Source organism: Elaeis guineensis, chromosome 1 (assembly GCF_000442705.2).
Source record: "Elaeis guineensis isolate ETL-2024a chromosome 1, EG11, whole genome shotgun sequence".
Taxonomy (NCBI): Eukaryota; Viridiplantae; Streptophyta; class Magnoliopsida; order Arecales; family Arecaceae; genus Elaeis; species Elaeis guineensis.
In genome coordinates this window covers 2,097,124-2,115,549 of record NC_025993.2, presented here as the reverse complement: position 1 = coordinate 2,115,549, position 18,426 = coordinate 2,097,124, and the positions used below count along the sequence as shown (strand labels likewise).

The following is an 18,426-nucleotide window of genomic DNA, read 5'->3' as shown; positions in this document are numbered from 1 at the left end:
TAATTTTTAGTTATATAATATAATTATGACATAGTAAATGTTAACTAATGAAAAGTTATAAAAATAGTTATTCTTTACATATTACTTGGTAAACATAATGTTATTTGATCCATTATATAAAAAATAATGAGATTCTAGAATAAGTAATTATAGTTTTAGAAAATAAAATTAAATGATTAATAATGAATATTATATAATATATTGTATAGTTCATAACCTACTGAAATAAATTGTATCACTATTATGTCATACATGGCCCAAGATACCGTATATCATCTTTTAATATCACATTATCCTATATAAACATCAATTCACACTTAGTAATATAATATGATATATATTTTAATTGAATTTGATAATGTAAAAAAAAAAATATTTCTTATGCAGTAAATTATAGACTATTGGCCCATTATGCAATCCATGTAATGCTTTTAATACAGTTTATAGCTATGTAGATATTATGATAATATGATAAGATATGTTATTATAATTCAACAATGCTTAATAATGTTAAAATAATTCATCACCTCAAAAAGTTCTCCCAACGCATTCACCAATGGAATAAACCTGGAATAATGAGCATTGGGAGGACAAACTTGTCCAGCGTCTAGAAAGATCACGGTATCCCCAGAAACCATCCAAATATCATTTTGTTATCCCCCGTCTGAAACCAAAGGATTAATACAATCTTTTTATGGGATAACTCCCTTTCTCCCCAAACAAGATCCACACCCACTAAACCCGGTGTATACCACACCACACCAGTGATAGCTTTCCCTGTCCTTGTTTTGCGGCCCAAGAGTTAGGCCCCTGCTTTGCCATTTGTATTATACTGTTAGCTGTTGTACTTCATTCCCTGAGTTTATTCCATGTTTATGTGCGTCAAGGGTGAGTTTACTGATTGTGATTTGAAGATAATGCTTTCATTTTACATTATATGCCTTTCTTCTGCTCTTAATGTTTCCAATGTAGTTTTCTCACTCAGTTTACACATATATTACCTCAGACCTTTCATGGAATGAGAAGTTCTTTCTGAGATGTGATGGAAGCCACAGTTCAAATACTTTAATGTGATCTGATTTTCTTCTCCCTTGGGTGGTGGGGAGGGTTGTCTGGCCTCTATAATTGCTGGCAAGAAGGCTGCAACACCCTACTTGGATGATCAATTATATGCTGATTCAATGTCCCAGTCAGTAGACATACAGCTCAAGGAAATGTACTCCTGTACTTGTTTGACTGGGATGTTAATGTTGCACTGCAGTCTTCTTTGTCTGTGTCTGGAGTGGGACATCCATTCTAATATCAAACACACAATCCCTGCCCACCTCTTCTTTTAAATGCTCAACCATTATCATCATGTTCACTATGGGCTCCACAAAACTAAAATTCTGGAGTGCCAGTCTTCGGCTTTGCACCAGATGTGTACGACTGCTACAGAAACTCTCTGTCCATTTTGTGACCCTAAGATCTAGTATGAATAATTTCAAAGTGCCTTGCATCACCTATTATTATCCTTTGCAACCAATTCAACTTCCCATGATCTAAGCAGCAAATACCCATGCCTGACTTGTCATTTTTCTTCTTTTTTGGATGAAGGGGAGGCAAAGTCTTAATGCATGTATTTATAATAAGTACATACAAAAGCTTTGGCTGTAACAACTAAGGCTAAGTACTGAGCAGGTTAAATATCACCAACCAGTCAGCTGGTGCAATGTTGGGTTTTTGTTCATAATTCGATGCACCAGATGCGCATGATTCCATCGATGAACAGATCTTTTTTTGGTTAATTTTTTTGGATTGAAGACGCCTTGAAAATTATTGTGATGGTGTGTTGGTTTGTTGTTAATGTATATTTGGTTATGAGATTGTGCTTCGAGTTTTCTTAGTGCTATGCCAGGCTTAAATTGACCTTTTGTTGCACTTCCCTGAAGTGATGGTTGATGATGGGTTAGTATCTTGTTAATGTGCTCCAATATGTGTGCTTGTGCTGTATCCTTGGTGCTATGCCATGCTTAACTGCAGAAATTAGTGAGCATTTTGATTATATTCTCCATTCCCTTAACTGGGCTGTTTTTGTTCTTCCATGGCCATCCTCCATATAACTGGCACAAGTTGGCACTCAGCTACTGCTAAAATATGTTTTCTCACATCTATATTCTGCCTCCTTTAACACTATGGGGTATCTTACCAAGGGATAAACCAAACTAGCAGGTCAGTGAAACCGGATCTTTGAGAATGGATATCATTGTTTCATTTTAAGTTTTTATTTTGTTAGTTCCTTAAGCTACTAAAATATTGTACACAAGCATGTGACAGAAGGTTACAAAAATTTTTTCCATTGATGGCATGTGAACTAGCAGAGCTTGCTCAACCAATTGCAAGCAAAGACCAATGCTCCATCAAGTATGTTTTCTTGGCCTGTTTAATCTTTTCAGGACTGCCATCATTAATATTTGGACTTCATTTCTAACGAGGAACAATGAATCTTAGATGTGATTATGTTTTATATATTCACGTGCATGCACTCGCACAAACATATATATATATATATATATATATATATATATATATATATATATATATATATATATATAGAGAGAGAGAGAGAGAGAGAGAGAGAGAGAGAGAGAGGGGTTAGACTTAAGTTGATCGGATTAAGACTCGATCTGATCAGATCAAAACTCTATAATAAAGGTGCTACATTAATGATCCAAGCCGTTGAATATAATCTACTACCTCAAAACCATTTGCATACAGAAGATCATATGATTTATAGACTCCTAACTTATGTATCAAGTAGTCAAAAGTTAAACAGCTTAAATAAAATTGAATTAAATATATTTTTTGATCACTTGATGTATAGATTAGAGATTTTTAAATTATATGATTTTTTGTGTGTAAGTAGTTTTGAAGTTGTAGATCACATCCAACGACTTGGATCATTAATATACGACCCTCATTGTCTGATTTTAATTTGACCGGAACTGAGCTCAAATCCGATGGACCTTACCCACGAGTTGGTTATTCCTAAATGAGTCATGAAAGATATAACGAACATAACTTATCTCTACATTAGATCAAGAACAGGATTAGAGGTATCAAAAATCGCTAATTCATATAGAGCCATCAAACCGGCCCAACCAGAAATTAGAACTGTATGCATTATATGGACAGAAAGCAATCAACTGGGATCATTCAATACGATAGTATGAACATGATACCAAAGCAAACCCATGGAGATATTTTTTTATTAAAGATAAATAGACACTATGTCACCTTATTTTATCACATTAGAAAGCACTATACTATGTATCTAAGTACCTAACCTTTTCAGTGGATTCTACATGAGAAAGAGTTGATATTTATTCCGTTCCATTATATATATATATATATATATAATCTCTTGATATGATTAAGATTATGTAGATGATAAAAACCTAAGGAGATTTTGGTACATACATTTTGTTAATTAACATATTTACAATCATACATGGCATAATTACTCCATGGTTTTGCTTGTGTTGAAGAGTTACAAATTTTTAATAAAATCAAATGAATGAGGCAGATAAATATATGCACTCATCTTGGTTCTTTTTTCAATGTAGTGTCTCTTGTACGGGCCCACCACTTGACTTACCGACCATTGAGATTACGTCCAACATAGAAGTAACATTACCATATTCTGTAGAGCTAGGAGTTTTATTAAATTCCATAGCAAAGGAGTTCAGGTCACATGTGATTGTTGACTTGCTGCCGACCATGCTAAATTGCTAGCTACCCCGTTGATGCATTCAAAAATTTTCATGAGGCAACACAATGTAGCATGGAGGAGGGCCAACTTTCTATGGAACCTTTTATAACAACCCAGGTGTTTAGGTCCTTACCAAGATAAGGATCTAAATCCATTCAAAATCTAATCATTAACATCATGATCAACCTGTGATTAGTCTTACTGAGCTCGTGCTGCAATATCCTCTAGTTCACATGTATATATAGTTATGCATTGTGTCTGTTCTGATATTATTTGCAATAATTTTGGACCGTATCTCACTTCAAAAGACTAATCAAAGATATTATTTGAATTCTTTGATCCTATATAAATATACAAGATCTATCCCATGCATAGTTGGTGTAGAATAAACATTTGCCCACATGTATCCTCATACTTTTTCATCTCATCTAGCTCATCATGGACATATATAATTGAGGCCATTAAAATGCTGAGGGAGGCCTACTCCATTGCTCCTTCTGGACATCTGATATGCACATAAGATATACATGCAGCCTATCTGTTCAGAAGACTGGAATGTCAATGAAATCTCTCATCAACAATGTATGAGAAATCCTAGTGTAACACACAAACCTAATACAAAAAGCTAGTCACATAACTTATCTATAACAGCTTGTAACACTAGCTGTTTCTTCTCTCCATAACAGTCAATGCCTTGCATTATACCATCGGTGAGATGCTGAATGATGGAGGAACATAATAGTTGTGTTACATTTTTTTTTTCTTTATTAATTTCTGAGCTATCAGTGGACCGCATAAATTGTAAACTATCAGGTTGCAATACGTCAGCAACCCTAATCGATCAATAGTAAAATGTGTGTTGATGGCTCCTTTATTGCCTTTTCGTGATTATATGATCAATAGTAAAATGTGTGTTGACAGCTCCTTTATTGCCTTTGCGTGATTATATCATTCTGTAGTTGGACAAATTATTTCACATCGCTTATCTTTAGCAAATGACTTCTGGTTCTTAAACATTTTTATATGGTTGGAGAATTAAAGTATGCAAGGACACACCGACATTGAGACTTTTACATTTCCTTGCATGCCATTCTAGATGTCTGCAATCTCTTTGATGGTTGACTCTTCTTCTAGTTTATAGCAAAAAGAGATCGGTGTAATGATACTTTTATTAACATTCTTTTGGATTAAGGTAATCCATCAAAAAAAAAGTTCGATCATATGTTTCGCATAAAAAAATAACTAATTTTTTTTTTGCAACATGAACCATTGGATTTTATCTCAACAGCTCTCAAAGCACTTCGAACTCTCTCTTTCATCTGCTTGCATAAATCTCACGGTGGTTATTGTGCGATCCACTTGTACCCATCGTGAAAGAAAAAAAAAAAAAGATGAATCATTCTTCGGCACGAAAGGTAGAATCCGAACCCTAAGAAAGATCTTACTGGAATATCCCTGGCCCATCCCTTATCTAGCCATTGGTGTCCTTTTGGCTCATCTGCCTTTCTTATCCTCAAGTAGGTGCCTATGTGTCCTTTGTTTCCATTCTTCTCCAAAGGATACTAAATAGGTCCCACATGGATTGCATGGCCGTCACCTTTCCTTGTTTTTTTGGCTCATCATGCAAAACCTATCATTACTTATTAGAAAGGGCTTCCGTCACCGTAAAGTTCACTAAGACAAGGACCTAATTGTCACGGACCAGCCGACCCTACGTGCCTATGTGTCAACTATAAAATTTTTCCTCCTTGTGGTGACCCTCACCACTGTCCATTTGTGCATGGGTCCACTGATTTAGACCCTGTAGTTGAACTTTGACCATCTCTCTGTCTCAATTGAGCCATGAATCCAATGAGACATCAAGATGGAGATTGATCGAATTAATGTTCTAAGTTGTTCGCAACTTTTATGTCATCTTGCCCCACAGGGGGGTCTGAAACAGTGGTCGGATGGCCATGGCTACTAGGACGGCCTGATTGGATTCGATCAGTTCTTATTCATTGGGTCTTTGCGGGCCATATCTTAGATGCCTAGTTATGCTATGAGTAGATCGAGCGACATTAGACAAGGAATTAGAATACTAGGACCAGTTCAATAATTTCGCAAGGACAATTAAAATACTGGTACTCAATAATTTAGCAAGGATGATGACGAAAGGTTATCTTGGCTAGCTAGCTTGCCGCCCAAAAACTATGTTGATGTTATTTGGTTTGACAATTTGAGAGCTAGTCCAAAAAATGTGTGATTTTCATGGCATGTAGTTGGCTCTCTTTCGTTTTTGCATGAACACTGTTAGCCTCCCACAAAAAGCTACCAGAAATGGGCCATGAAGTAGATACTTCATCCAATCTAAGTGGAAATTATATCCTATACCCGGTGTATGAGCTTAATAGTACATCAGGCCAATAATATACCACCATATGGATATATTGGCCACCTTAGCATGGGAAAAAAAAGCAAAGAAGTTGCTTCTCCTCCATTGAAACACTACCTTGCCCTTGCTGCATGCCCTCCATCAAGCCAGAACTTGGCACCAAGCCCTTAGCTGTCATTCCTTGGCATCCACCAATGATCTCCCCTTCACTATAAGGGTTGTAATTAGATTGGATCGAATAAGATATTGGTTGGGTTGGATACAGATCAAAAATCTATCAACTCAAATTCAATATGTTTATTAAATAGGTCAAAAGTCCAGATCATGATTATTTTGTTAAATATATAATCTAAGTCAAATTAGAACATGATGAAATAAATTAAATGAGTTAAATGATTAAGCATTGCCATCCCTACTTCATCATCGAGACAGATCCATTCTCTCTTTTACTAGGGAAAAAACTTGTGGCCATCGGGATCTACTCACCATCGAGATGGTGAAACTGATGGTGATCTCGATAAAATGGCCTTGAGGTTGTTGGATTCTCAGTGCTATAATGATGTGCTCGAGAGGGAGGCACAAAGTAATATACTTTATAACTTTTCCTATCCCATTCCTTAAGATATGGGGAAACCAATGCTCCTCCATCGTATGAATGTGAGTCATATTCATGAAGAGAAGAATATCCATGCAGGCCGAGGGCATGCCGTGGATCCTAGCTCTATGGAGGTGACGAAGGCAATGCTGGATTTTTGCGGAGGAGAAGTGGCTTCTCAACTTTTTTTTTTTTTTCCCCTTAAGGTAGCCAATATGTCCGCATAGTAATATATTATTAGTCCAATTCAATAGAGGATAGGTATTTTTGAGAGTAGGATGGCCCAAGCATTTAGAGAAAAATCATGTTTACACACTTCATATGGTACTTTTTGAGGCACTCATATCATATCGGACCACCGCACCACCGCCCACAACCCCCCCCCGAGCCAAAAAAGCAAAAGAAAAGTTTCAGCTGCATGACAAATCATTGTATGGTTGCTTATCTACTGTCCTTTCATTCAAAAACAAAATGAACGTGTCCCGCACATAAGATGGATCGAGGTGTCATAGATGAGTTCGGATTGTATCTTTTGCCTGAAAAAAAGAGTGATATCTTTTAAACATCAATAGTTTGATTTCATTTTATGTAATTTTTAAAATATTTTTATTTTTTTTTCATTCATAATATATATCATGTCGTATTGATGCAAAATATGATTCAATCATTAACATTGTAAAAAAAAATAATTATTTTTTTTAAAAAAAATGACTCAAATCTGTTGCACATATGATTGGCATTAATGATGTGACACCATCAACAAAGTCTGCAGACTGTAGTATTGAAACCGGTAAAAAATTAAATTGCTAAAAAAAGAGCTGGTAATTTAGAAGAAATAATGCTTTCAAACTCATATAATAATAATTGCCAACGGGAGTTGGGTCCGGTGCTTGGCAAAAGCCTTGGAAAGTCTCATTTCACCGTGTTATAAACAAGGAGTCCAATAATTAGTAAGGCATTCCACTGAAGAGAAGCCTCTAATCTTGCAAATTAATTAAATAGGAAAACTCAAACATTTTAACATAAGCTTGTAAATTTTCTTTGATAAAAACACAAAACAAGTGCTTTCAAACATGTGAAATTGATAAAATTAATGATACATCAATTGACTACGCACCAAACAATTGAGAGTTACTACCACCAACAACCACTGGACCACAAATATTCTTAGATTGGTGCATGCAACCACTGCATTTGTGTTCCTCCAGTTCCAATAGATGTGGCATGAAGGAATTGGTGCAATTCATAGGGGTTGGACCATTGATCAATTACCACGTCGACTCCGGGTGAGTTGGGGAATGATGTGAAGAGCATGTCGCGGCACGGCATTTTTCACATTCTAAATTGATGCGGTTTGTAAGATTAGTGGCACCTCCATTTCTCATGTCGGTAGAATGGGTGGATTTTGAGTGCGGTCACACCAGCATCAATGATACCAGCACTAATGCATCGGATCTTGTTAGAAATATTGGATACTGTTTATGATAGCAAATGATCAAGAATGAAAATGGTATAAATATTATCCATCCATATCTATTTTCATATTCAAAAATCAATCTGAATATAGATAAAATTTGAGATCTCACTAATATCTATCTCCATATCCATATCTATTAAAGAAAATTGAATACGGATAGATAACTATCCGAGCTGTATCGAATATTCGAATTCATATGTAATAATTTTATATAGTATTTATTAATTCTTAAAAAAATATACAGCTATATAAATATGTTATTAATTGATTTATCATCTATTTAGTAATATCTTTGATTCTATAGTCATAAAATTTAATTATCTAAGTAATATCCGTAACTATATTCATACTTCTAATATCTAAATTTTATCCGTATCCGTTTAAAATAAACATAGATATAAATTTTTACATCTGAATAATATCCATATCTGTGTTTGTATTTGTTAGACAAAATAAATATGGATATGGATATATTGGTATCCAATCTATATCTGATCCGGTTTCAACCCTACGAATGACGCTAGTTTAAGGTGCATTTGATTAGCTATTTAAAAAATATATTTTTTTTATTTTTTAATTTTTAAAAAATAAAAATAAAAAAAAATATTTGGTAACATCATGAAAAATAAAAAGTAAAAATTAAAAAATTAAAATAATTACTTTATATGCAAAACAAAAATTTTTTGCTTTCCAAAATTTGCTTTCCTACTTTTTTTTTTTTACTTCCGCACATCTAAAATGCTAAACTAAAAATAAAGAGCCCAAATCTTTTCTCTTGTCGAGCTCTTCACCTCTTCACCTCCTCCCTCCCTTCCTATACCCTTCTCCCTCATCGAGCTCCTCACTTGCCGTCCTCAAATATTATTTTTATTTTATAGCAATGTAGTTATCAAACATGCTTTTTATTTTTTTATTTTTACTCAATAATAAAAATATAAAAAAAATATTTTTTAAAAATAAAAAATAAAAATAAAAAAATATAATCAAATGCATCCTTAATTTTTTCAAACCTTACGTCAAGGTAGCACTGTTACAGCCACAATATTAGGTGTCACACCTTACATCAAGGAAGCACTGCTACAGCCACAATATTAGGTGTTTAGTTTCTGAGTGGCAGAGTGGGAGTACTTCTAGTGTGCTTCTCAAATCGATATGCTCAATTATTAATGTTGGCTTTGTTTGGTACATAATTTGGCCTCAGAGTTAGGCTGCAAAATGAAAGGATTGTTGTTCTGCCCATAGTTTAGGTGATGATGTAAGCAACAAGCATTCTCTTGTTTACCTCCAAAAGGAAAAAAAAAAAAAAAAAAAGGAGAAGAAGAAACAAACATTCTCCTGTCTATTTATATATTTGTTCTGGTAGCCTAACATTATGTCATAGGGAAGACCACTCTTTAAAACGTTGCAAATTGATGAACCTTGAGGAGGCTCCATCGTCTACTATAGGAGTTCACGGGGTTAACTAACATGCATTAGAATAATGAACTAAATGGACATATCTCTTTTTTTTACGCCTTCTATAATAATATTTAGTTTTTAAATCTCTTTGATGCAGACCTTGGTCTGGTTCTCGTGAGACTGGTTGTCCGTAATTTTTCTCATTGGTCATCCGTGAACCAGAACAGTGGAATCCTGTTGGATGGTGACTGCAAAACGTTCAGTTTGTTTCATAGCCATGTATGCCCTCAGTGTTATAAAATATGGAAATTGGACTGCTGCTCAGCTGAACTCTTGCCATGCTTGTCAGAGAAATGCAAGTGGGTCAAGGAGACCATTTTTGTTATTATAAAGTAAAAGTCTTGGGACTCATAGTTTCTTCATGAATACAATGCAGATTAACCTAGTCCTTGCTTCAAAAGATGACAGGATTTTGGATTTCAATAAGTTCCTTGGCATTCTTTTCTCTATACTTACATTGGCAAGAGGTTCTAAATTTGACTTGAAGAGTAACCTGTCCAATTAAATTTTTCTATTTCAAAGAAAAATATGTAATTATAATTAGAGTTTATTGAAAAATTATTAAGTAGTATATACATCGAACATATTTGTGCATTATAAGTATTGACCCTCTACCTCATTTAGCCGTACTTGTCTTTCTCTCGAAACATATTATTTCATACTTATAGGTCATTAGTTGATTTTTGGTGAGCTACAGAGCAGATTCAATGCAACATAATTTTGTATATAAAATCACTTTCTATTAGAAAAAAAAAAAAAATCAAATATATAATCACATAATTATATTATCAAATTGACAGATTCATGCATATAATACAACGTATAGCATACAACAAAATCTCATTTCTATAAGAAAAAAAAAATCAAATATATATAATCATATAATTATATTTTTTTTATTTTTTTACTCTTTGCAAAAATGATGAATATCGACCGTCATTCTCAAGAATAACATCACAATGTTAAATATAAAATATTTTAACATTTTCATTAACGTAAAAAAAATATTTCTTGAAGCTTCAAAATACATTATTCGCAACTTAGCTATCAAACAATCTTAATGTATCACTCCATTCTCATGAATTGCACTACTCCTCTAGCATATATTTATAAAATATTTTTGGTGTGCATGAATGCACCACCTCATAGTAGCATTACCCTGCCACATGAATCCCATGAACTGCTCAATTACACAAATAGTAAAATCTTGCCCACATACTAATTTTAGAATTTCCCTCTAACTTCCCATTATTTTTTTTAATATTTGTCTTTCCCTGAAATATCAAGGTCCGGTCCACTACCGTCCCTTGGAGCAACAACACAGTGACGAGGGCCTTTAAAAACCGTGAGGCGCTCAAATTTTTCCCCACCATCAGCTTTGATTACCGAGCCTCATCCTTCCTTCCCCAGTCCCGAGGGGGAGAGAGAGAGTTATCTCCACTCTCTGGCATATATTTCTCTCTATCTCGTCGATCGATTTCCATGGCTGGAAGAATTCCAACATACCAGAGACCTCCGTAGATGCTTTTCTTTGGCATTCTTTCCTCATCTTGTATCTTATGCCTCTTTGGAGCTGCAAGCCATGGTGGAAGGATTGTATGGTGGCGTCTATTAGTACTCGACTGCTATTAAAATTGATGTCCAGTTCGAAGAAACCAGCTCTGGGATGGGTAAGAGACTCTTATTTCAATTTGTTAAGATTGTAGTTAGAAAACGGGAAGAAAAGGGGAGATTAATTTGGTTCTGATTTCTTGAAAGCTGGAAGTGGTAGGTAAGAGTATGACTCAGAAAAACTATGGCCTGTTTGGTAAAGTTTTTGTTTCTTAGTCGTTGTTTCTGGAAATTAAAGAAGATATATTGGCGAAACCGAAAAATATGTTTGGTACTATTTTTTTGCTTTTTTTCCGATCACTGTTTGGAAATCTTTTAGAATTCTTGGAGCTGAAATCTTTTTTGCTTGTAGAAAAGAGATAAAATGAAGTAGAGAGACAGCATTCGTCGTTTGCAATTCAAAGATTATTTGTCAGAATTGACAACTTTTTCTTTCTCGATGGATATCTAATAAATGAAAATTCTTCTTTATCATCACTGCCATTACTCTTTTTTTTTTCTTTGGTTGTTGTTGTTAATATCGAACAAGAGGGCATCATGTTGTGTGTTGGAATGATTCAATTATATTCCCTTGTCGGTGGTGAAATATGAAGAAGAGATTTATTGATTTCCTGCTGAATTATTGTTTTATGTTTGACGGTGGATTGTTGTTAAGTGGGTTGTGACCTTAATCTATTTTCCTCTTTCGATTTGTATGGATTGCTTTCTCCTTATAAAGATCTTTCCTCCGGTTAATGAGCTGTTTGGGTAGAGGTTATTCATGGCATTACGAAAATCTTAGAACATCTACTGCTACTATTATCCACCTACTTACCTCTTTCTTTGCCTCCTCTACGCTGCTTTAATTAAAATGTCCCTTCAAGCTCTCTATCCTCATGTATGGAAATGGAATATCTTATGGATACGTTTTCTCATTGTCAGGACTCCCCATTGTGAAATTATATTGTTAGTATTTTTTTGACCAAAATGTTTTTGATGTTATCTTACATACATACTACATGATAATATTGCTATAGTTTTTGCCTGCTTAATTTTTAAACCAATCCAGTAATCGTACCAAAAGTAATGATCGATGATAAATCTCTCCCCATTGGAAGGTTTTATTTTTCCCATCCCACACTAAATTCTGAATCTTTTTGATGAAATACACTCAATTCTGAATTATGCTCGCTATATGTCAGTTCTTTTCTTTGATATTTTTGATGGAAATTAAAATGTATTGAAGTAGTCTTCTTCATCTACTTATATATTTATGTGACATGTGAAGACAAGTTTATTTTTTATTTAGATATATTTATGAACAAAACTTTGCATATCGATTCGAAAAAGTTATTTGAATAAACAGTCCATGTAGGCCACAACTTGTACTATGTAATGTGATGTCCCTTTGTTGGCTCAAAAGCAAGCTATAATCGATACTAATTATGCAAAGATACTTAAATAAATGAAGAAATGATTCCAAAATGGAAATGAAAAGCTAAAAAATGAATAAATATACTCCAATTTTTGAAAATGCAATGTATGCAGCTGTGTATGCAGCCACATATGTGGACGCATTCCCCTGACTGGACCAGTGCATTTTCCATATGCAGTTTCTTGTTACACATAGCAAAATAATAGAAATTAGTCTGTAAGAATAAAGTTAAGGGCATTTGGGAATCATAGAGCTGAAACTACACTAGCTTGTGGAAATCATGATTCAAGGCTTAAAGCTCATTTTTCTTTCATAACAACCAAAAATAAGTCTTCTTTATATAGATCTTGCTTCAGAATATAACACTAAGATGATTTAAGCTTTTAATTCAAATAAAAATGAACAACCTTGAATCCAATCACAGACTGATCTGAATATTAGAATTCTGAAATTAGCAATTTTCCACACAAACCAACAAAAGTGATTGTGTTCTGCAACTACAAATTGGAGAAAGCTAATCCAATTGTTTGGTAATGAACTGTTATCACTTTTAAGTGTTTTATTTTTATTATACATGAAGTTGAACACTTATAACTCTCATATTGAGCTCTGTGAATATGATAATCCCATCTGATTCAATTAGTGATAAACCATGCATGATAATAAAGGCTGCTATAACATTGACCTGACAGTTGAAATCACTAGATATTGTAGTCACAAGCAGACTTACTATCCACTCTCCTCAGCATCTTGCTAGAAGCTTTTTATTGAATGACTTAATCTGCATATTCTGATGGAAAACCACTTGTTCCAAGTTGAGGAAAGCACATTGTAAGCAAATCTTGGAAATGCATGGGAATCACTTAACCCAGTAAACACTGAGTTTCTACATAGAATGGGAAGATCTAAAAGTCAAAGAGTTAGCCATTATAGGTTTCTTGTTTTAGTGATTAATAAAAGGGATGATACTGGGGAAGCTAGAACCCTGTTGCTTTATATCCATTACTTCATGAAGTGGTCGTTTCATTGTTTTACATATCTTCTTCTTCTTCCTCCCATTCTCAATGCATCTTCATCAGCATTCCATTGTTGTTCCAGTTCATGTTTATGATCACTCTTGCAAAATCTCTTCATTTGGTTAATGTCTTGAAACAGAACATGAAAGTTTTCTCCCTAAGAAACTCTTCATCTAATTTTTGATAGTGAATTGAATCGCATCATATTTGCAGATACTGGTTATTAGTTTTTTGTCATGGCAGTGGCAATCTTCCTAGCAACATCTTAGAATCAGTTCTTTGATCACCTTTTTACATCATTAAGCATTCCCTTCGACAAGAGTCGCAGAGGATTATCCAAATATAGGGCCAATGGGTTGTGCTAATAGAGCTGCCCATAAGCACAACCATCAAACCTGAAAGCTAACTAAGCTTGGTAAAAAATGCCTTATCAAATGCTCTCTTTTGAAATAGTTGGCCATTCAAGTGGCAGATGATGTGAACTAGAGTTTCTGCAATATGGTTAGATTTGTTGCTTAACACATAATGAGTTAATAAGCGGCCTCAGATGGATTATATGTGCAAAATATATTACACAATATATTTCTTGCATTGCAAAGGAAAGCCCATGAATTTGTTTCTTCTTAACAGCTAATGGTTTTCCATTGTCTTTTCTTACAGGTCTAACAACATGCTGGGAATGAGATGAAATTTCTTATGTTTTCTCAAACAATATTCTCATCAATGTTGGATCTCTTCCTTTCCCTCCATTTCTTAACTGCACTTCTTCCAGTTTCTCTTATACCAATCTCGACCTCCCTGTCAGTGGAGACTAAAGCACTCCTTGAATTTAGAAGGCAGTTAAATGATCCTTTGGGTTATCTTGAGAGTTGGAATGAATCCCAGTCTCCCTGCCAGTTTGTTGGGGTCAATTGTGACGACTCTGGCCAAGTGATCAGAATTTCTCTTGCAAATTTATCATTATCTGGCAAGATATCACCATCAGTTTCTGTTTTGCACAGCTTAAGTTCTCTAGTGCTAGGAGCAAATGCCATCTCGGGCATTGTTCCTGCTGCATTGGTCAATTGCACAAATCTTCAAGTGCTTAATCTTTCAACAAACAGTTTAACAGGCCAATTGCCAGACCTCTCAAGTCTGCAAAATCTACGAGTTCTTGACTTGTCAACAAATAGATTTACTGGTAATTTTCCTGCATGGGTTGGGAAACTACCAGATTTAATTCAACTGGGCCTTGCGGAGAATAATTTTGAAGAGGGGGATATTCCACAAGGTATTGGAAATTTGAAGAACTTGACATGGCTTTTCTTGGCACAATGTAATCTAAGAGGGGAGATACCAGCTTCCATCTTTCAATTGACATCACTTGGAACATTGGACTTCTCCCGCAACCAAATTTCAGGAAAGTTCCCAAAAGCAATTTCAAACTTAGGCAACCTCTACAAAATTGAGCTCTACCAGAACAATTTAACTGGAGAGATCCCACCTGATCTTGCCAAGCTGTCCCAACTTCGTGAGTTTGATATCTCTCGCAATCATCTGACTGGGAAGCTTCCTGCTGAGATTGGTACACTGAAGAACTTGACAATTTTTCATATATACAGTAACAACTTCTGGGGTGATCTCCCCAAAGAGTTTGGTGATTTGCAGTTTCTTGTGTCATTCTCCATTTATCAGAATAATTTCTCTGGAGAATTCCCAGCAAATCTTGGTCATTTCTCACCACTCAATATTATAGACATATCTGAAAACAGTTTCTCTGGTGAATTCCCAAGGTTCCTATGCCAAAGCAACAATCTGCAGTTCTTGCTTGCTCTGGATAATAACTTTTCAGGTGAATTTCCTGATTCATATGCTAACTGCAAGTCATTGCAGAGGTTCAGGATCAATCAGAACCACTTCACTGGGAAAATTCCAGATGCACTGTGGGGACTGCCATTTGCAGTTATCATTGATGTATCAGATAATAGTTTTACTGGAGGGATATCTTCTGATATAGGGATATCAATTAGTTTAACACAGTTGTATGTGCAGAATAACAGATTCTCTGGTGAGCTTCCAATGGAGTTGGGAAAGCTTCCCCAGCTACAGAAATTATTTGCTTTTAATAATTTCTTTTCTGGTCAGATACCTTCTCAAATTGGAAACCTGAAGCAGTTGTCATCCTTGCATTTGGAAAAAAATGAGCTTACAGGACATATACCATTAGAACTTGGTATGTGCAGCAGACTGGTAGATCTAAATCTTGCACAAAATTCATTGAGTGGTGACATTCCTGAGATGTTGTCCATGCTTAGCTCCCTCAATTCACTTAATCTATCAAATAACATGATGACAGGCTCAATTCCAGAGGGCCTAGAATCACTGAAGCTTAGTTTAATTGATTTATCTAAAAATCAATTAGCAGGAAGGATTCCACCTGGACTTCTGATTATGGCAGGAGATGAAGCCTTTTCTGGTAACACGGCACTCTGTATTGATAAGATTCCTGAAAGTCAGAGGTATCCTGACTTAACCGTTTGCAATGTGAGTCATAGCCATAAAGAATTATTTGGAAAGCAAATTCTTCTGGTACTTGTAATATTGTTGGCCTTGAGCATCCTTTTGGCTGGTCTGGCATTTGTGAGTTACAAAAGCTTCAAACTTGAAGAATATAATAAAAGGAGAGATCCGAAGGAAGGCATGGAAAAGGATTCAAAGTGGAATCTGGAGTCTTTCCATCCCACAGAACTTGATCCAGAAGAAATATGCAATTTGGATGAGGAGAATTTAATTGGATGTGGAGGCACCGGTAAAGTCTATAGAGTGGACTTGAATAAGAACAGGGGAGCCATCGCTGTGAAACAACTATGGAAGGGTGACAGTGCAAAAGCTTTGATGGCAGAGATAGATATCATGGGGAAGATTAGGCATAGAAATATACTGAAGCTATATGCCTGCTTGAGAGGAAGAGGGTCGAATTTTCTTGTTTTTGAATACATGCCAAATGGTAATCTTTATCAAGCTCTTCGTCGGGAGATCAAGGGCAGACAACCAGAGTTGGACTGGAACAAGCGATATAAGATTGCAGTGGGTGCAGCACAGGGTATTATGTATCTTCACCATGACTGCTTACCAGCAATTATTCACAGAGACATAAAATCCACCAATATATTGCTGGATGAGGAATATGAAGCAAAAATTGCTGATTTTGGGATTGCAAAGATTGTTGAAGAGTCAGAAATGAATTGTTTTGCTGGTACACATGGTTACATGGCTCCTGGTATGTTAGAAAAACATGTTTAGTTCCACCATTCTCTCCTTTGATTGCTTGGTTTTAACAGTATCTATTTGAACATAATTTGGTTTTTCTTCTGATGAAGTTGCAACTGATATCTTGTCTTTTGTCTCATTTAGATTCTTAACTTATTGATATCCGCTTATCGATCTCCATCAGTTCTATTAAAATGTTGATCCTTGTTTTCGATGTTTCGGTATTGTTTGTTTTCCAATAGCGATTATGGTTTATGTGTTGCTGGTAACATAGCTACATTATTGCCTGCTTTTCTTTCTTTCCATATTGAAAGTTTTCATAAAGATCTTATGGCAGATAATTGCTTCTGATTTACAGTAGTTTACTTTGAGTTTGTACCAGTGTAAGTGCATATGATCATTTTTGCCTCATATTTTATAGCATTTTCTTGTCATGCATCTTTGGCACTGATTTAAACATATTTATCTCACTTCTACTCTATACTTTATCATTCCTTTTTTTTTTTTCTTCAGAACTTGCATATTCTTTCAAGGCGACCGAGAAGAGTGATATATATAGCTTTGGTGTTGTCCTGCTAGAATTACTTACTGGCCTTAGTCCAACAGACTCTCAATTTTTCGGAGGAAAAGATATTGTTTTTTGGGTTTCAACCCATCTTGATGGCCAAAATCTTGGAGAAGTTTTTGATGCTAGACTGTCAAATTCTGAGGATGACATGCTAAAAGTCTTGAAAATTGCCATCCTATGCACCACCAAGTTGCCATCCTTGCGGCCTACCATGAGAGAGGTAGTAAACATGCTTATTGATGCAGATCCTTACACTGTGGTTACAGCAGCGAAATGTTATGGTAAGAACTGCTAGATTTTATTTCAGCAGCTCTTCTGCATATGGAAATCAGATCTTTTAGGGTATTCATGCTTGTAATTAGATAGTTTAGGCCCATGTTTAGGAAGTTTTGGGCTTGAATGCTTGCCTTGTATCATAGGTCTTATTAACAGAGTCATGGTATTGACAAACCTGTGCTGATTCATGTTGTATGCATCGACATTTCTGTATTTGTACTGTATAATTACAATAGGCTGTAGCTTTCTCCATTTTGTGAATGTGGAATATGATAATTATTAAATTCAGTAATCTTCATTTTGGTATGCTAAACTTGAAGTAGTTAGGTTTCTGATAAGCATTTCAGGTAATCTTTAGCATTCATGCAAAAAGAGAGAACTGATAAACGCCGGCTTGATATGAGTTTTCTGAAAGGAAAATCTGCACGCATTGGAATAGCATTCTATATGTATTGTAAACTGAAAAATTGGACCAAGTCCTGGTACCTTATCATGTATCTCATAACAGCCTTTTGGTGCCATAGCTTATGCAAGTACATGTCATATTCCCCATCAAAGGACCTAGAATGAACAATGGCTGCTTGGCTAGAGCACCGGCTTCTATTCACTTTGCCTAATGGCTGTGGTTATTGTTACT

At 35.2% G+C, this 18,426-nt stretch overlaps 1 protein-coding gene across 1 annotated transcript; it reads left to right on the top strand.

The window, feature by feature from the left end:
- The first annotated feature begins 11,043 nt into the window (after positions 1-11,043).
- On the top strand, positions 11,044-18,077 carry LOC105037902 (uncharacterized). The gene is made up of 3 exons (XM_010913531.4): positions 11,044-11,325; positions 14,357-16,955; positions 17,459-18,077. The coding sequence occupies exons 2-3, from the start codon at positions 14,381-14,383 to the stop codon at positions 17,806-17,808; spliced, it is 2,925 nt and encodes a 974-aa protein (XP_010911833.1). The 5' UTR covers positions 11,044-11,325; positions 14,357-14,380; the 3' UTR covers positions 17,809-18,077.
- Positions 18,078-18,426: the final 349 nt, after the last annotated feature.

Bases quoted from the DNA above. Each gene is read 5' to 3' on its own strand.
- LOC105037902 (XM_010913531.4), top strand. From the start codon at position 14,381: ATGAAATTTCTTATGTTTTCTCAAACAATATTCTCATCAATGTTGGAT. The intron at 16,956-17,458 runs GTATGTTAGAAA...TTTTTTCTTCAG, and splicing joins ACATGGTTACATGGCTCCTG to AACTTGCATATTCTTTCAAG.